The sequence below is a fragment of the Nyctereutes procyonoides genome, unplaced genomic scaffold, assembly GCF_905146905.1.
Source record: "Nyctereutes procyonoides isolate TBG_1078 unplaced genomic scaffold, NYPRO_anot_genome, whole genome shotgun sequence".
Taxonomy (NCBI): domain Eukaryota; kingdom Metazoa; phylum Chordata; class Mammalia; order Carnivora; family Canidae; genus Nyctereutes; species Nyctereutes procyonoides.
This window is the reverse complement of record NW_026575046.1, coordinates 51,359,297-51,380,059: the sequence shown is the minus strand read 5'-3', so window position 1 is coordinate 51,380,059 and position 20,763 is coordinate 51,359,297. Positions and strand designations below refer to the sequence as shown.

Sequence of the window (20,763 nt, the reverse complement as noted above, 5' to 3'; positions counted from 1 at the left end):
GAGTCAGAAGAGCCCATCCAAGGTGACAAGTCTCCATCATTTTTTGAATAATTCCTTGCTTTCTATTTCTAGCACAAGGTATTTTAGGCTGATCTTGTGTTTTCTTGCCCCAGCTCTGGAATAAGCCATTTCTCCAAGGAACCCTGGTTCTTCTTAATGGACAGTGGTACATATATATATTGGGGGGGGGGGGCAGTGGTATTTAAAAGCCACAATCCAGGTGCTATGTACATTCATTGCTACTGGGGGGTTGCTGCTCCCAATCACTCTCTGTGGAAAAAACTAGAGAATATGTGTATACACATACACACATCAATGTCTATATTTCTCGTATATAATGCAAAAAACCATGAGTTTGTTTCCCCCTTAATCCAGTTCTGGCTTTAACACCCCACACCCCACCATGGGCTGCGCTCATGCTCTGTGTGGACACTGTCCTAAATTTGGTCAATGATCTAACATCCTTCATGGGCACCTGTCCTCTGTGAGAATGCCCTCCTCACCCTACTCAGGCTGATAAAGGTAAATTCTTAATAAGAAGTTAAGGTGACATCAAGAAAACTCATATTGCTAAAACTTAAAATGTGAGGTACCTATGGAATGGGCCACCTTTATTGCTCCCTGTTTCTTGATGCCATATATTAAGAACAGGCACACTGGATCTACTCTATGGGCCTCTTCATCTAGCATGCTAACTAACCTCTTTCAGGTCAATCCCACAACACTCAAATTACCCTTACTATTTTGAGGGAACCTATTTTCTTTTTGTTGTACCTCACATAAATTTAGTCCCCTTTGTGCAAAGCAGTCCTTTATTGGTCTTAAACTTACCTCTTTAGAGCTTTTAAGAGGCAACATATCACTCCAAAACTTAAGGAGTAAATCCATGCTCCTCTAAATCCATTCATGATTTTATAAACTCACATATTTTGATTTTATAAATTAACATATTTTAATCTATCAACCTCATTTAGAGTCTCTGTCTCTCTGTGCAATTTCCATTAACATTTACCTTCTTTTCTTATATTAAGATGCATCAATAGACTTGAACAAAGTTTACTGGTATGAGCCCAACAGGGTCTTTACATAGTGTGAAACAATATTTTGTTTCCATTTCAATCTTGCTTGATAATAGTCAGCCCTGTTATAAAATTGGCATTTTCTGTTGACCACTGACAATGGACGTCACCTCCAGAGGTTGCTTTTGGTTTCTAATGGATAGAAAAATGAGTCCTGGGCTAAGTATAATTTGGATTCTCTCTAATATGCATTCATTTTAACAGAAAGTCAGCTTGCTACTTTTCTCCCCACTCATGAGATCTAGAGATTTTTCCAGTTTTTCCTTTTTTATCTTAGCATTTTACTACTATCAAGAGCTGAGCTTCCTGCAAATTGAGTATTTCACTGTACATGACACAAAGTCTGCAAGAACATAAAAGAACTGTAAATCTTTACTCAGTTATATTATAAATCCCATGAATGTTAAATTAAAAGCCTATACCATCACTAAAGACTTCTCCTTTACACTTATTTCCCATCTCTGAGCCTTGTCCCCACTTATGACCAACTATTTCTCTCAGTCTGAGATTTGTTTTTCAAAGCTGAGAACCTATTTAAGTCTTGAAGGACTGGGGGGCCCAGATGGCTCAGTTGGTTAAACAGCTGCCTTTGGTTCAGGTCATGATCTGAGGGTCCTGGAATCAAACACCACATAGGGCTCCCTGCTCAGTGGGGAGTCTGCTTCTTCCTCTCTCTGTCCCTGCCCCCATAGTTGTGGATGCTCTTTCTCTCAAATGAGTAAATAAAATCTAAAAAAATAAACTGAAATAAAATGAGTCTTTAAGGATTAGTTAATAAATGGGTTGGTTCCCCTTAGGCCAGAAGCCTGTACTGTTTCACAATTCTAATAGATTTTCTTCTGAAACTCTTAAGAGAGTTCATTTTTGTTAGGTTTTTCACACACACAATTAGAATTTGGGGAGTAGAAGCTCCTTAAGAGTTAGTTATACGGTATCCCTGGGTGGCTCAGTGGTTGAGCATCTGCCTTTGGCCCGGGACGTTGGGCCTGGAGTCCCAGGATCGAGTCCCACATTGGGCACCCTGCATGGAGCCTGCTTCTCCCTCTGCCCGTGTCTCTGCGTCTCTCATGAATAAATAAAATCTTAAAAAAAAAAAAAAGTCAGTTATACTATGATGTGAAACTGTTAATGAACATGGTTGCAAGCTAAAATCCAAATGCAAACCAATAGTTAGGAAACACACCAGGGAAAGGAACGAACATTTAGTAACCACCTACATGGTATGTATTGTGTGAGGCTCATTCATATCATCCCAATTTAAAAATCCAAAGTTAGGGATATGAACACCTTCCCTCAATAGAAATAAATGCATAAATGAGATAAATAAAATGAGAATGCTACTCATTTTTCTCTCATCAGGGTACCTCCTAACTTTTTACTTTGTGTTAGCTCTGAGTCTCACATTCCCCACTGGCCATAAGCTCCAGGAGTCTCACTCATCTGCAAAACCCCTGGAGTGCCTAGAACAGTGCCTGAGATCCCTTCAATTTAAAGTTATCAAAGGGTAGATTATATTTCCATTTAACTGGTGAGGTACCTGAGGCCCTGTAAAAAATTCTGCAACTTGTCCGATGCTCTTTATTTAAACAGGAGAAGTAAAAATGTGCTAGCCAGCCTCCCTTAACTGCAGTGCATCCTTATTTCTATTATGCAGTTTACTCTTGATTATCTCGAGTGATCAGAGAAATGGCAGAATCTACTATATAGTTGGTAAATTTGGAAAGACAACATACCAACTATCAATATAAATAGACACTTCCTTTTGGTTATAAACAACAAAACAACAGTAACCATTTAAGTGCTCACTATGAGCCAGGCACAATGTTGAGCCCTTTACATACAAATTTAATAATAAAAATAATCTCATTAGAGTACCTATTATCATACCCATTTGACAGATGAAGAAACACAGTCAATGAAGTATACTGACCAAGAAAACACACCTACTGATCTTAGAAGAATGAGAATTTGATAATTTTTCAGATGATTTTATTTATTTGAGAGAGCCTGTGTGTACATGCATGAGTGGGGGCGGGAGGAAGAACAGAGGGAGAAGCAGCAGTAGACTCTCCACTGAGCAATAAGCCTGACACAGGGCTCCGATGCCAGGTCCCCGGATCATGACCTGAGCTGAAGACAGAAGCTTAACCAACTGAGTCACCCAAGTGCCCCATCATTCTGTGATATTCTAAGAGTCTCTGCTTTTAACTATTTTCCTATGGAATGACAAACACTACTTACCTCTAGATATCAGATATACAAGGTAGCCCCACAAAGTGGGGCTTCTTATGGGCTAAATGGATAGAAAGGGAGAGTGATAACTGCATGCATTTATATTCAGATGTGTAATTCTGGTGCTTTTAGGTCAGTGGAGACAGCTTTCTGCGTAGACAGAAGTGAGGAGTTCTGGTGGGATTCTGAGGGCAATGTGAGCTAACTGGCATGGAAGAGCCTCCCATCAACTTAATGTGCAAGTCTTTTGTGGAACTTCTTGGTAAGTTATACTTGTTTCTTAGCAGAACTCAAATATGATGAAAGAAAACCTGAATATGTTATCCTTTGAGTTGGCAGCTAGAACTGAAAGAATCTAATAGTTCACTGCACTCTTCTCTCTCTGCCCCACCCTTTCCTGCCTTGTTCATGAGAGCAGCAGATACACCAACAACACTCTCAAGAGCCCTTAAAAGCTTCCAAATCTACAGCCCAGACCCTACATACACTTCACACAACTTAGGTGGTCCTTACTGTTAGAGACTGTGAAAAGTGGAATCGTCTCTCTACTCGAGAATCATTGGGTAATTTGAAAATGATCTTGACACTTTCAGGGTCATCAGGGGAAGGCTCCGGGGGCAGGCATTCCAACTTCCTTTCCTTTTCCTCTTGTAAATTCTGTACAGACACAAAGCAAAGTTAAGGCTATGGCTCTAACAGGGAAACAGGAATACTATCACCATGTAGGTTTACCGCGCAGCCAGAAGAAAAATAAATGACTAATAAGAAAAACCTCCTGGCAAGAGTCAGAAACAGAAAGACCCTAATTCAAAGTGCTACCACATCACATATATTATTTATTAACTATGTTAGGGTATTTACCTGTCTGGAAAAAAAGGGAATCGCTAAAAGACACTGGCTGTAATCAAGTGGTAATATACAATGAAAGAGCATGAATGAAATGCCAAATTAGTTAACAATATTGCTAAGATATAAAAACTACTGCTGTGGATTTTGAACTGCTTCTTGTGCATTTGTACTTACTTTCCATGGAATAGAGTTTTCTGCCTGATTTTTGCTCACTGTTGTGTTTTAATAAATTTAAAAAATATTTGTGGAAATGTAATAAATATAAAAATGGCAAGGAGGGGGCAGCTGGCTGGCTCAGTCAGTAGGGCATGCAACTCTTAACTGCAAGTTCATGCCCCACACTGGACAGAAAACTTCTTTAAAAAAAAATACGGCAAGGAATTAAAACACCCACAAATCCCACCATTTTCAAGTTTTTTTCCTTTCACACTTAAGATCAGTTTGGGAATCTTGAGGAAGAAAGACAGGTTCATTACCCGCCGACGTCTCTCCTCTGCCAACTTTTGCTGTTGCACCTCCTCCTCCTTCCGCCGCTTCCGCTCCCGCTCCTCCCGTTTCTTCCTTTCTTTCTCCTGGTCTGCCCTGAGAGAGGCCAGATAGGCCTCGTCTTGCTGTTGTCTCAGGACCTGGGTCTGATTTCGTTCTTCCCTGTGGCCAGACCAAAAAGCAGAGAAGGCAAAGAGCAATCTCTGTTTTCTTATACCAAAATTTGTGGGGAGGTAAAAAGGTCAACAATCTTGACAGGTGAGTATTTCATACCACCATAAAGGATTCCAAAGCACAGCATGGCAAAATCTGAATGAGCCATCTCATTTACCAATTTAATATGGAAGAAAAAGAAATGGCAAACTTTTCCTTTCCCTTTCCCTTTTAACTTTACAAGTAAAACTATCCTCTCTTCTCAATTCTAGCAAAAGTAACAGTATTATTGCCAAAAAGTAATCATCAAGATCGTATTTTACAGTTAAATACCCCTTTGGAGGATTATTGGATTTTTGCATATATTGCTTTCATAAAACCAAAAACCACATAAATGCATCTTAGAATATTTGGAAAATGGAGAAAATCTTGTTCAGAATTCTACTAACCAAAGAGAAAATACTGTAACATTCTGGTATACTCCCTATTTTCTCCCCAAACTATGTATATCTACATAGGAGTGAGTGAGAGAATGGATCTAAAAAAATGAAAGAAAATACACCAGAATATTAAAAGTTGTGGTAGGATTACGGGGGATTTAAAATTTTTTTGTGTGCTTTTCTGGGTTTCAACATTTTCTACAATTAATGTGCACTACTTACATAATGGGAGGAAGAGTTTTAATAATTCCACATTTTTTACATTTAAGCTCCTTAGATTATGGTTCACCTAAATGACATGATATATACATTCTTGAGCATACAGCCTTGTCTTTATTTTGAATCATATCTCCAAGAACAGATGATCTGATAGAATTATTTTGGTCAACGTACATAAATATTTTAACACTAAATGGGTAAGGTATTTAAAGTTGCCTCTAAGAGAGAGTAAGTCAGGATTTGTGGAGCCCTGGGTCAGCCATCCAAATTTACAGCTGGTCTCTCTCTTTTCAGAGGAACTTCCCCTGTACCTTTCAAGGCGTTCTGACACCAGGTAAGTCTGGTTTGCATCCATGATAAATGTCAGCTGGTTAATAAGATCATCGGGTTGAATGAGGCCTTCTAGCCGTCCCACTACAGTCATTCTCCGATCCTTCAGCATAATCATGGCCAGGAATGGATAGGTGTTCTCTCGTAAAGCCTGTGAGACTGAGAGAAAGAAGAGTCAACAGGTTAAGGGCAGCCCTACGGATGAACCAGATCAACTCTTAGACTTTCCACAAGGAGCAAGACAGGAAGGTTTTACTCCCACTTGGGAATGAAAGGAGGTCTCACTTATTCTCTACATACCTTTTGTCCTCCTAGTTTTTTAATCTTTGCTGTGGTTTTATTTTATTTTTGTGTCCCTATTCCCAGGTCATTTGATTAGAATAGGATAAACTATTCTGGCAGGAGTGGTTGTCATAATGATGCTTGGGAAGACTGCAGAAGTCAAGGACAAAGCCATTTTGGTAAAAAAAGGACCTATAAAGAATTTAGCTACTGCTAAGCATAATTTTCCCCTATATTGGGTATCAGGACTAAAGAAAATAAGGCTGTAAATCTCAGCCTTTTATTACTGGTGATGAGATCCACCACTGTCTTCTGCCTTTTCTTCCTCTTACTCAATCCCTTCCTTAGTCCTTTCCTCATGTCTCCCTCACCTACCCCCAACCAAAAGAGCTAGTTTTTTTTTTGTTCAAAGAGGTTTTAGAAAGTTAGTTTTCCAAATAAGCAGGATTTTACCATAAAGGAGTTTTATTTATGTTTTTCTTATGGTTTTAAAGAAGATATTTTATAAGCTTCTATAAAAAATATATCTCTTTCTATCAACTACCCTCCATAGGGTATCCCCAAAGCCATATTAGAGTGGCAAAACGCATGCTGTATGAATTTATCAGATGTTTAAAGACCAATTAGGAGTAAAGATTCAGATTTTAATAGGTAGGCAAAACATCTTTGATTCTTAGTATCTATGCTAGTATATACTCAAAAGTTGCTGAACACAAGTAACTACAAAGTAACTACATTTTTCTTAATGTATGCTTTATATTGATTTCTAAATATACTTATCTCTGGTGAAGAGTTATTGTCAGCAAAGATCTGAACTTTCTGAATCCCTATCAGCACTCGAGTACCCAACTAATTGAATGTGCAAGAAGCTGTTAAAATTGCTGATTGGGGGGGGGGCACCTGGGTGGCTCAGGTGGTTAAACGTCTGCCTTTGGCTCAGGTCATTATCCCAGAGCCCTGGAATCAAGCCCCACATCGGGCTCCCTGCTCAGCAGAGAGCCTGCTTCTCCCTCTATCTCTCTCTCTCAAATAAATAAATAAAAATCTTTAAAATAAATAAAATAAAATCACTCATGATGAGAGTCAACTCCTCAGTAAAAAGCCACTTAGATTAAAAGCGATTAGATTAGTCCTGCTGGATAGGAGTGGATGTTTTAAAAATAAAACCTGGCAATGGTTACCTATAAAGAATGCACTAGAGTCTAACAGACCTGAGCTTGCTAACTGTACAGTATCACTTAAACTCTCTGAGCCTGTTTCCTAAACCATAAAGGGAAGATAATACAACCCTCCTTTCAGGACTACTGAGAGGATTACATATGATAATATATAAAATGTAATGAGCACATGTCTAACACAGAATAGTCATGCAATAAACGGCGTGTTTTCCCAGACTATCCCAAAGATATCTCAACAATCTCAATGAGGAAAAAGAAACACAACTTACCCCTATATCCCTCAGGTTTATTTGTGGAGCATGCCCAGAAAAGCATCCTAGTATTTATTAGGGAAATAACTTCAGGGGCACAGAGTGTGTTGCTGTGGAGAGGGACGAAAAGGATATGAGAAGAACTTGCTTACTACAAAACATCAGCAGACAAAAAAATTTAAACAATCAATCAATTCACTTACCGACAGAACTCATCAGAGTCCTGGTGATCATCTCCATGAAGATAAACCAAAAGAAAGCGAAGCTCCCGCTTGGCATCGTTAAGTGCCTGTGAGAAACAGAAGATCACTAATTACTATGATGACTATGCCTTGAGCTTTTCCTTAGGCTAAGAGAACAAAAGGAGAAATGAAGAAAAAATGTGAACAAGAAATCAGATTCTGGGCTCCTACCTTCATACTCCTGGCATTTTTCTCCCTACAAAACGTCCAAGCTAACAAGCTTTAATGAAAAGGTTCGGTGTTAGGATTTAAACTGTATTAGGCACATGAGAGTAGACAGGCTGACAAAGAAAGGTCCCCAACAAATCACAGAAAAGTCAGCTGTTCCCACAGTCTAAAGGAAGATAAAAACGAGAATCTGACCACATGAAAGGGGAGGTGAGAGTTTTGCCACTTTACAGCTACAACATCTTTATACACAAAAAATACTGCAAAGATGAGCCTGATCTCAGGCCACATTCCAAGCAGGGATGCAAGACTGGGGGACCCAAATACATTCTAAAGAGCACAAAGTTTAAAAGATCTTCAAAGACAACGCAAGTGTCCAAGATTCCTTTGTATGCTTCTGCATTTTGCATAATCCTCAGCACAATACAATTCAATTAGTATCTCCGGAATGACCAATGGTGGTCTACCCTCAGGATCATAGCAAAGAGGGTGCAGAGGTACCAATGTCATTCACAACTGCATCTTTAGCGTGGGTGCTTAATGCTTGTTGAGTAGGGGGCAGCAGAGCCTCTGAGGGACCAACTAAGAGAAAAAGCCAATATGGGAGAATCAAAGCAGAAAGCAAGAGTAAGTTTTTTTGTGTGTGTTTGTTTTTTTTACCAGATAGATTCAGGAATACTGGAGGCTGCAGAACAGAACCATCCTTTGGACTACAGACACAGTGTTACTTCTACATTTTTCTTTGGCAAACTCGAGATATGCCTAACACCCACAGAACTCTTAATTTTCACCCCTTAAGAGGTATCAGTCAAAGGTTTATGTGGCTTGGGTTGACTGAGATGTGCTGCCTTCAGTCTATGGCCTATGTCCTTACTCAATTCTGTGAGGGATCAAAGATGACTTAGACTTTGCCTTTAAGGGGATTACTGTCTGGTATAGGAGATAAAAAATAAACATAATTAACCATAATATAAGGAAGAATGTGAAACTGCTTTAAGTTTTCAAAAAAACTATGAAAGCACAAAAGGAAAGACTACTATTTTAGTTAGACTGCAAGGTAGGCCAGGTAGGACACGTCAATCAGAAAGGGTTTATAAGAAGGGAGTGATAGGACCTAGTTGAAGGATGGGAAAGCTTCCATTTAGCAAAAAACGTGAGGAAGGCATTCCAGGTGGAGGGAAAAGCAAAAGCAAAGGCACAGAGGTGAAAAAGTATATAAAATATGTTCAGGAAATGGTTTAGCTGGAACCTAGGATATGGAGAAACAAGTTATACAGCAAAGACCTCAAAAGGAGGTTGGGATTAGATCAAGTAGGGCTGGTTTTTCTTTTTCTGGAAGCAGTCAAGAGGTAGTTAAGGTTCTTGAGTAAAAGAATGACATGATCAGTGCTGGGCTATGCTTTCCTTTATGGATAGAACCATATCAATAAATTGGCATCTATATGGTTTGTGGCACTGACCTGGCTGTACGTTCCCTGGTAGAAGACAGGGTGTGCCCTCCCATATTTCTCTTCAAAAGAGTGCATAAATGAAACAATGTCCCCAACGGGGTCAGTGACCCGGCTGCGAGGGTCAGGCCGTATAAAACGAAGAGCAAACCTGGGGAGGAAGGAATAAATATCACATGAATTGGCTTACTGTAGTGGGCCAGTTTGTAAAGATTCCTACAACAGAGCCAGAGGCACGGCAGCAAAAGGAGGTATATGGTCTGTGAATGGACCATCAAATCTGAGAATAAAGTCTGCAAAGCTTTATTCAAAAAAAGCTGCAAAGCAGCAAGTGTTGTTCCATTGCCTGTTCAAGACAAATGTAACCTACTAGGATTTATAAATTCCAACACTGGCCTGAGCAAATCCAGAGTGCTTTTTGCAGAAAAATTCAGGACTAGAAAAAAACGGGAAAGGAAGACACAGTCCAAAAAGATCACAGGTCAGGCTGTGCCCCCCAGAGTCTCTAGAATGGCACTGTCTAATAAGGTAGCCACTAGCCACTTGTGCTATTTAAATTTAAATTAGCGAAATAAAATGTAAAATAAAATTCAGATCTTTAGTCACTCTTGCCACAATTAAGTACTCAATAGTCACATGTGGTTAGTGGCTTCCACACTGGACAGTGCAGATACAGAATGTTTTCATTACCACAGAAAATTCTACTGGATAGCACTGCTCTAGAATAGAGCTCTTTCTGGTTGTCCTACTTGCCTCTCCCTCTCCTTTCTGTTGTCCTGGGATTTTGAATTTTTAGTGCATACTCCCAAGTTATTCAAATTATGGACAGGCTTCAAACCCGAACTTGTGGTCATGATTTACCTGCTTTTCAAGGGGGCAATAAAATTCTGCTTACTGATTTATGGTTAATGGCATCCATGAAGGAAGTTATAAAACTGATCCAGAGTACACTGGCTGATTTAGAGACCTGGCAGCTATTGTCAAGATAAGGGATGATACCACACATCTCTTTCTAAAGAGCCTATCTTATCATATTTGTATAGTATCATATATTTATCTTTTGGGTTTCCAGAGAAGGCAATGGACAATTTTGGTAAGTCAATGTGCTACATAACATTAAAGTTGCTTGGATGATACAGTTGCATTAAAATTAGTCACACATGCCATGCATATTTTTTCCAAGGAAAGCCAATATTCACATACATGAGGCATTTCAGCACAGAAAAGTGACTAAACTATGACACTTTCCTTAACAAATCTTGAGCCAATTTCTTAGCCCCTCAAATTACCCATGTGCATACAATTTCATTTAGAAATTCTCCTGAGTAATCAAATCAAATTCACTGACACAAATATTCCATAGGAAATTAAAAACATATATAAGAAGTTGTGTATGTGGGGGAGTAGTTAGAAATCCTTTACAAGACTGATATTTTGATAACTTTCTTTGAAATTAAGTATTTAAGGTTATCTTACTAGTCTTTTTAAGTTTTCAAATTTTAACGAATGAATGTAGCTTCTTTCTTTCTAATTACAGTATCTTTCCATGGCCTACACAATTCAGGACAATCAGCTCTTAAAGAAAAATAGAGATCTCAATTCAGTCTTTATTAGTTTTAACATTTTATATGTGCCCATTCTTGCATAAAATAGGATGGGAAAAGTACCAATTGATGAACTGCTAAAGCAACGAAGTCATTAAGCAGGCAGACTCCTAAAACACCAAGTAGTCAAGGTAAAAGATATTACCTGATCCTTCACAACTAACCTGCTGGGTCCCGACCTCCACAGCCCCTGCTCTCTAGAACAAGGCAAAGCTATTCCATATATGGGGGAAAATATCCGCTGCCCTGTATGCAAGGTCGAGACCACATATTCTGGCTCCATCTGTTGGCCTGGATGCCCATAAAACATTTTAGTTCCTCCATAAAATCTAGGTATAGGTTCATTTACTACTCAGCTCTAGATCAGATGCCCCAAGACTAATATGACAGAAACTTGGGCCCCTTTGATATTTTCTAGTCCTGACCCTGGTGCTGAACTGTCTGAATGGTACATGGAGGAAGTGAGAAGAAAAGTGAAAGTGTGAATCAAGGGAGTATACATACAGAAGGGTGCCAGTGTCAGCAACGTATGCATTGCCAGGACACATTATGTATGAGTGTCTGAGAGGTAAAACTGTTGTGGGAGAGGGAAAAAATGGATAATCTCAAAGCAAGAAAGTTTGTTGAGATTATGAGTAGTCAGATGAAGTTAGATGGTTTAGGGTAAAAGTTACAAGGAGTGTGAAGCTACTAGATAATGGTGGTTAGAAAGAAAAGGGTGTGAAGATTAAGGAATGTAAAGGTGACAAAGATGGTGGGAGGAGGGCAGATAACGATAAATGTAGGTAGGCTGACCTTGAGAATAATAGGCAGGACTACTTTACAGGCTTAATTTAAGACAGTTCCATTTCATAACATCTGTTATGTTTGACCAATTTAAAATACTGTCATATTATATTAAAAGATTGTTCAGGAAGAGTATTCAATGTGATGACAAATTGGCAAGTCAAAACTGACAGAGCACAAACCTTATTATTCTGGTCTATGTTTCAGCTCCAAAGTCTACCCTATTGCTACTAACACATAAATACAAATGTACATACCTAAATATATCAAGTATTGTGTAATAGGTAAACCGGAATGGAAGCATTATCAAGTAATAACCCCATCCAAGCAGCCCCTGAAATTCCAAAAACAAAGTTAGACACAATTCTCTCAAACCCTATCACCCTGCAAAATGACTACTTCAGGTTTCTACTCTTTTTGTTCTTTCACATGATTCCTCCCTCTACAATACAGATCCCTCATCCTGGCCACATCAACCTTCTTAAAGACCAACTGCCTTTCATTTCTTTCATTTAATAACATATTTTTCTCTTACCACATAAATTTTTGTATTAAACCTGCTTTAACACTTTCTGTACCTTTATGAGTTATCAAATCCAATTACAGGGGATCCCTGGGTGGCGCAGCGGTTTGGCGCCTGCCTTTGGCCCAGGGCGCGATCCTGGAGGCCCGGGATCGAATCCCACGTCGGGCTCCCGGTGCATGGAGCCTGCTTCTTCCTCTGCCTATGTCTCTACCTCTCTCTCTCTCTCTCTCTCTATCATAAATAAATGAAATTTAAAAAAAAAAAAAAAAAAAAAAAAAAAACAAATCCAATTACAAGTATGCTTCCCTAAGTCATAAATATTCAATTCTTTTCTTTTCAGATTTACACATTAAAATATGGTATACAGGGCAGCCCTAGTGGCTCAGCGGTTTGGCGCCGCCTTCGGCCCGGGGTGTGATCCTGGAGACCAGGGATTGAGTCCCACGTCAGGCTCCCTGCATGGAACCTGCTTCTTTCCTTCTCCCTCTGCCTGTGTCTTTGCTTCTCTCTCTCTATCATGAATAAATAAATAAAATCTTAAAAAAAAATAAAATATGGTATACAGAAATAACAATAAAGATAACCACTATCTTATCCAGGGTAAGATAAGATACTACTACCCTGGATATCTGTATATAAAAGACAAATAATTATATTAACCACAATTATAAATCCCCATATAGCTGCTAATCTTAGTGATAATACTAATTATTATTTTAGCAATATTTATTACCAATTTTTTTTAAGATTTATTTATTCATGAGAGACACAGACAGAGAGAGAGGCAGAGACACAGGCAGAGGGAGAAGTGGGCTCCATGCAGGGAGCCTGACGTGGGACTGGATCCCATGTCTCCAGGATCAGGCCCTGGGCTGAAGGTGGCGCTAAACTGCTGAGCCACCCGGGCTGCCCCGCTGATGTTATTATTAACTAGAACATATACAGAGGCTTTACAGTTTACAAAGCCTTTCTTATATGTCATATTGTGTTAACCTGAGACCTTCCCTGTGTCTATGGCCAGGGGGGTTCTGAAGCCTCATGGCTAACCTTAGGATCCCAAACACTGAGTCAAGCCCAAACAAACTGACAAAGCATTAGGCATATACAGAATTTCTGGAGTCATATAACTGCTCTAGGAATCTGTTTTCTTCTACTTCAGCATACCCTAAAACAACTAGTTAGAAACTCCCATTTTTAAAATGTTGTCAAGTACTCTACAAAAAAGTTACAATAATTGAGTAAATTCTAACTGCTGCAAGGTTAAAGAGACTCCTTTTTGGAATTCTAAATCCAAGTATAAGAGATTGGGGATAACTTCAAGAATAAGAAAGAGAAACTCCAAAAAGTTCTCTGGAGTTCATTATCAGTATATACATATCTGACTTTCCTAATTAGACTATAAGTGCAGTTTGAAGAGGGAGGACTGGCTCTTTATTCCTATCTGGATCACCAACAGCAAAATAGCAGATACAATGGAGCACTCTTAAATTAACCTGTTGAATTTAAAGGAACCACCATCACCTCCCAGTTACTACCCCTTCAAGATGAATTTCAAAGATATGGCCAAGGTCTCCACAAAGATTCCAAATAACTTTCCCAGAAGTAGCTTAAAATTAAGTAAAATGAAGCAACAAAAAAAAAACCAGTAAACACTCTTACTTAAAAGTGAAAATGAAACATCTAGGGATGTCTGGCTCAGCTGGTAGGGCATGTGACTACTGATCTCACAGCTATGAGTTTGAACTCTATGTCGGGCGTACAGATTACTTAAAAAAATAAAATCTTGAAAAAGAAATAGTGAAAGATCTATTAAACATGTAATAAACATTTTTAGATATGTAAATAAAACTGTGTACTCAAAACAAGGTGTACAGAACTCTTCAAATACTAGCAAAGACAAAAATAAAACAAAAAAGGATAGTTACTCTAACAATTCATTGAGGAATCAAGAGAAAATGATAAACCCAATAAATCTGCCAAGGTGCCAGGTCTAACTAACAGATTCACATTCTGAGTATTTCCTTTGCTCCTATCATATAGAGATCAATACAACCTTGTGAATGGACTTATAAAATAAACAAGGGGGAAACTCCAGTTACAAAATAACTTGCCCTTGGCTGTGGTCTTGAAACAACATAACTGTAGATCCTGTGGTCAGCTGTATTAACTTGCAGGGGTCGGGATGGAGGTGGGTTGAAAACACTTGGTACACCCTCCTGTTCATTCAATCGGTCCTGTACAGCAGCCTGAGAAGGAAAAAACAGTAGTATGAGTTTCAGTGATACTTAAATCCACCCAAAAGAAAAGATGAGGCAACTATTGCTTGGTGTTTCAAAACAGATCACCTGATGAGTATATCTTTTTTTTTTTAATGAGGGCAGATTATTATTTATTTTATATTATATTTTTTTATTTATATTATATTATATTATATTATATTATATTATATTATTATATTAATGAGAGAAACAAAGAGAGGCAGAGACACAGGCAGAGGGAGAAGCAGGCTCCATGTAGGAAGCCTGACGTGGGACTCCATCCCAAGTCTCCAGGATCATGCATGCCCTGGGCTGAAGGCGGCACTAAACTACTGAGCCACCCGGGCTGCCTGAGAATATCTTTATAGACTTTTAATTTACTATGCCGGGAGGCAATGTGTGGTGACGACTCCAGAATTCACAGTAGAGAAGTCCAAGAAACTTGTCTGGAAGACCCATTTATGCAGCAAACAAAACTGCTTTTATTCAGATGGTATGTGTTATTTAGGGTGGCTGGGATCCAAGGTGCTTCAGTGTAGGAAGGAAAGCCACCCAAAGAGAATACAATGTAGAAAGTGCCCTTGGAGCTGTGCAATGGAGCAGTCACCACAAGCAGTGTTTGATGGAGGGCTTGGCTTTGAAACAGTAATTTAGGTCTGAATCTTAGCTCTACCACTCAGAATAGTCAGTTGGCTTATGAGCCTCGGTTTCCTCATGTGCAAACTGAAGGAATAGTACTTCTCAGGGTTAATTTGAAAATTTAATGAAATGTCCATTTATAAAGATTCCAATATAATTCCTGACAGAAAACATTCAGGAAAACCTTATTATTTTTTTTAATAAAGATTTATTTATTTGAGAAAGACAGAGAGAGTAAACAAATGCTTGTGAGTGGGGGGAGGTGCAGAGGATCTTAAGTAGACTCTTCACTGGGCATGGAGTCTCACACAGGACTTGATCTCACCCTGAGAGATCATGACCTGAGCCAAAATCAAGAGTCAGACACTTAACCAACTGAGCCACCCAGATGTCCCCCAAAACCTTACTCTTTTCTTAACTGTGCCCTAGGAAATGGGTATTTGTACCAGTGTAGTAAAAAATTTGGTCCTGCCCAAAATGAGATCTGGTTTTGGCTTTGGATTCTGGGAGATAATCTATACCTGACAGGAGTGTTTTTGTTACCAGATCTTATGGCCATCCCAGAAAGACTAGTTATACAGTTTAGAGTGGGGACTTTGGGTAATGTAGTATCAATTGACCTGGACACTGAACTCAATTGTAGGCGATCAATCAAATTTATTTATGACCATGTAATGAAATCCCAATGAAAACTCTGGACTCTGAAGCTAAGGTGAGCTTCCCTGGTTGGCAATACTTCATGCATAATGTTACAAATCTTTGATTCTATGAAAGAGAAATACAGAAGCTTTATATTTATAACTCAAAATTCTGCCCTATATGTCTCTTCCTTTAGCTGATTTTAATCTATATCCTTTCTCTGGAATAAACTGTAATCACAAGTATAGCTCTTAGAGAACTCTTCTAGTGAATTATCAAACCTGAGGATGGTTTTGGGAAATTCCTGAACCTGCAGTTACTGTCGTAAGTGAAGGTGGTCTTTTTAAGAACCTGTATGCTTTTTTTTTTTTTTTTAAGATTTTATTCATTTAGTCATGAGAGACACACAGAGAGAGAGGCAGAGACACAGGCAGAGGGAGAAGCAGGCTCCATGCAGGGAGCCTGATGTGGGACTCAATCCCGGGTCTCCAGGATCACGCCCTGGGCCGAAGGTGGCGCCAAACTGCTGAGCCACCCGGGGTGCCCACCTATATGCTCTCTAACCATGATAGTTGATTTTAAACTTTGCAGTGTGGCTAATGCCAGGTAGTTCTCTAAGTTTTCATATTTTTGAGTATTAAGGCACAATTTGACGTGGCAAGAACAGTCTTTCAACAAATAATGCTGGGACAACTGGATACTGACATGCAAAAGAATGAGCCTGAACTCCTAAATCTCATTATATACAAAAATTAACTCAAAATACATCAGACCTAAATATAAGGGCTGAAATTATAAAACACTTAAAAGAAGACACAGATGAAGATCTCCATGACCTCGGATTAGTTAACTGTTCTTAGATATGACACTAAAAGCACAAACAACAAAAGAAATAAATTAGATAAACTGGACTTTCATCAAAACTGAAAACTGGGACAGCCCAGGTGGCTCAGCAGTTTAGCACCACCTAAAGATGGGTGTGATCTTGGAGACCCAGGATCGAATCCCACGTCAGGCTCCCTGCACAGAGCCTGCTTCTCCCTCTGCCTGTGCCTCTGCCTCTCTCTGTCTCTCATGAATAAATAAATAAAATCTTAAAAAAAAAAAAAACCTGAAAACTTTTGTGTATCAAAGGACACTACCAAGAGAGTCAAAAGGCAACCCACAGAATAGAAGATTTGCAAATTGTGTATTTGACCAGAGTATGGTATCTAGAATATATTAAAAACCCTTACAATTCATCATGAAAAATAACACAATTTAAAAATGGCCAAAGGACTTGAACAGACATTTCTCCAAAGATGATACACAAATAACCAACAAGCACATAAAAACATGCTCTATATAATTAGCCATCAGAAAAAATGCAAATCAAAATCACAAGACAGTACCTTCACACCCACAAGAAGGCTGTAATATAAAACATATTAACTAACGTTGGGGAGGATGTGGAGAAATTGGAATTCTCATACACTGCTGTTGGGTACGTAAAATAGTGTAGCCTCTTTGGAAACAGTCTGGCAGTTCTTCAAAAGGTTAAACACAGAGTTGCCATAGGTCTCAGCAAATACATCCAAGAGAAATGAAAAGTTACATCTCCACAAAAACTTGTACAGTAATATTCCCTACAACATTACTGATAAGGACAGAAGTGGAAACAACCAAGTGTTTATCAACTGTGGTATATTCATAAAAGGGAATGCGATTTGACAATAAAAAGGAATGAAATGATACATACTATGACATGCATACATCTCGAAAACATGCTAAGTGAAATAAACCAGACACAAATAGACAAATACCCTCTGATGTCATTTATATGAAGTATCTAGAATAACCAAATTCTATAGAGACAAAAAGCGGAATTGTGGTTACCAGAGGGCAGGGGAAGAGGATAATAGGAAATAATCATTTAATATTGTACAGAGTTTCAGTTTGGGATGAAGAAAAAGTTCTGCAAATGGACAGTGGTCAGGCGGCACAATATAAATGTACTTAATGCAACAAAACTGTAAACCCCAAAATGGTTAAAATGGTAAACCCAAAAAAAAGGATGCAATACTGATATATGCTACAAATATGGATAAACATCGAAAATATTGTTAAGTGAAAGAAGCCAGTCACCAAAGACCATGTAACTATGATTCCATTCACATGCAAGTCCAGAAAAGGGAAATCCATAAACAGAAAGTGGATTAGCAGTTGCTTAGGGGCATGGAGGGGTAGAAGTTGGTGGGTAATAGTTTAAAGGGTATGGGTTTTTCTGGGGGGGGGGGTAATGTCAATATTCTAAAATATTTTGGGGAAAATGTTTTAAAACTGATGGTGGTAATGGCTGCACAACTTTGTGAATATACTAAAAACTACTGAATTTCACATTTTAAATGGGTGAACTCTTTGGTATGTGAAATACATATCAATAATAAAGCTGTTATTTAAAACCCACAACTGACAGCAATAGTGCTCAATTATAGAATTAGATCTTCCAGGCAAAAAGCAGAATTTTGGAAAACTTCTGTTTGCCACTGTAAACCTGGCAATTTCTAATACTTTTTAAAAGCTTTTCTGATGAGTTTGGTGGTGTTATTAAGACATGAAATTATATAGTAAAATGTAACATTTAGAAAATCTGTGTTAATTCAAGGAACCCTATTTTCCAAATAATCAATGCTTGAAGTTACAAAATCATGCAATGGTCAAAGATCCTTACAAAGTACAAGACACATCAATTACTTTTCAGTGGGATCTTAGGGAGGCAAGTGACAAGGGGAGTGACAAAGAAAAGTGACAAAGAAAGCACAAAGCACAAAGCCCAGGATGGTGAAAGAGAGATCAGATGTAGTCTTCAACACAGACAGAATCAAGTTAAACACTAAGTCAACTGCCACGCTGGAAGGATACTCAAGCAGTCCTATAGAGCATTTCACATGGCAGGGAACTGAGTACCTACTGCCAACTAACACCACTACCTTGCTAGATGTGCTTAGATTTCCTCTTTAAACTGGTACTCAACAGTTTGGCTTTCTACAAGACAACCATACCTACATAAGTAATGGGGGTGGGGGTGGGGAGGAGAAGCAGGTGGCAGACACCCAGATAGCTTTATCTAATATCTGCTGCTGCCAATTCCACTTTTGACTCATGACAGCCTTTAAGGAACCATTTATTCTTGGGAAACAAGTATGGGGACATTCAACACAGGAAAGAACTAGAGGTATAACTTAAGAAAGAGATGACTGGATCTAGAGTCCTAATGCCACTCATGTCCAAATATTTTCTCCATAGGCAGAGTCAAGGCACAAAAGCAAGAGATGAGTGGCCAGTGGGCTTCAAGGATGATGGGAGCTAATGAACTGATAAAAGTAGATCTTAGAAGTTTTCATTACAAGAGAAAAAAAAAAAAAACAACAAAAAACTGTATGTATGTTGACAGATACCACTAACCAGACTTATTGTGGTGATCATTTTGCAATATAAATACTGAAATCATTATACCTAAAACTAATATGTTAAATACCAATTACACTTCAACAAAAACCACTTCTTTTAAATTTTTTTTAAATTTATTTATTTATGATAGTCACAGAGAGAGAGAGAGAGAGAGAGAGAGAGAGAGAGGCAGAGACACAGGCAGAGGGAGAAGCAGGCTCCATGCACCAGGAGCCCGATATGGGATTCGATCCCGGGTCTCCAAGATCGCGCCCTGGGCCAAAGGCAGGCGCCAAACCGCTGCGCCACCCAGGGATCCCCAAAAACCACTTTTAATTAAAACAAATAAAAATTAAGGCTATACCTTAAAACAAATAAAAATTAAGGCTATACCTCAAAAAAATAATTGAAGAAAAGTGACGGCTCTCAAAAAATTGTGTGTGAAACTATCTACTAATTACATTAAAAAGACCATTCATGGGGCGCCCAGGGGTCAGCTGAACGTCCAACTCTTGATTTCCAGCTGGGGTCATGATCTCATCAGGGTTGTGGGGGTGAGCTCCAAGAGAGGCCCCTCACTCAGCATGGAGTCTGCTTGTCTCTCTCTCCGCTTCTCCCCACTGCTGGCAACATGTGTGCTCTCTCTTTAAAATAAATAGTATTTTTTATTTCTTTATTTTAAAGACTGTATTTATTTATTCATGAGAGACACAGAGAGAAAGAGGTAGAGACATAAGCAGAGGGAGAAGCAGGCTCCCTGCAGGGAGCCTCATGTAGGACTCAATCTCAAGACCCAAGCTGAAGGCAGACTGCTCAACCACTGAGCCACCCAGGTGCCCCAATAAATAATATCTTTCAAAAAAAGACCATTCATAAGAAACTAAACAACAACAAAAATTGCAAGATAGATCAATAGATTTCAATGTAAAAGACAATGAAAAGTTGTTTTCTTTCTTAAATTCTACATATGAGAGGAGGGGCAAGATGGCGGAAGAGTAGGGTCTCCAAATCACCTGTTCCCACCAAATTACCTAGAAAACCTTCAAATCATCCTGAAAATCTATGAATTCGGCCTATGAATTAAAGAGAGAACAGCTGGAATGCTACAGTGAGAAGAGTTCGTGCTTCTATCAAGGTAGGAAGACGAGGAAAAAGAAATAAAGAAACAAAAGGCCTCCAAGGGGGAGGGGCCCCGCGAGGAGCCGGGCTGAGGCCGGGGCGAGTGTCCCAGGACAGGAGAGCTCCATCTGGAGAAGCAGGAGCTGCACCAATCTTCCCAGGCGGAAAGGGGCTCACAGGAAGTTGGAGCAGGACCCCAGGAAGGCGGGGATGCCCTCGGGCTCCCTGGGACAGTAACAGAGGAACTGTGCCCCGGAAGAGTGCGCCGAGCTTCCTAGGGCTGCAGTGCTGCACGGCTGGACCCGGGAGCAGCCCGGAGGGGCGCGGGCGGCGGCTCCGTGGAGGGGGCTGCGCGGCCGGGAGCGCGAATCCAACAGCGCAGGCCCCGGAGCACAGGGCCCGGGAC

At 39.4% G+C, this 20,763-nt stretch overlaps 1 protein-coding gene across 3 annotated transcripts in view; it reads right to left on the bottom strand.

Annotated features, from left to right (window-relative positions):
• Positions 1-20,763, bottom strand: part of FAF2 (Fas associated factor family member 2) — a 67,635-nt gene that overhangs the window by 4,515 nt on the left and 42,357 nt on the right. For all 3 annotated transcript variants that reach the window (XM_055325811.1, XM_055325813.1, XM_055325812.1), the window contains 8 exons: positions 14,385-14,519; positions 12,005-12,081; positions 9,370-9,508; positions 7,703-7,788; positions 7,518-7,609; positions 5,770-5,947; positions 4,637-4,808; positions 3,825-3,968 (listed from right to left, as the gene is read on the bottom strand). In XM_055325811.1, the coding sequence (XP_055181786.1) occupies positions 3,825-3,968; positions 4,637-4,808; positions 5,770-5,947; positions 7,518-7,609; positions 7,703-7,788; positions 9,370-9,508; positions 12,005-12,081; positions 14,385-14,519 (1,023 nt within the window). The remainder of the gene's footprint in view (positions 1-3,824; positions 3,969-4,636; positions 4,809-5,769; positions 5,948-7,517; positions 7,610-7,702; positions 7,789-9,369; positions 9,509-12,004; positions 12,082-14,384; positions 14,520-20,763) is intronic.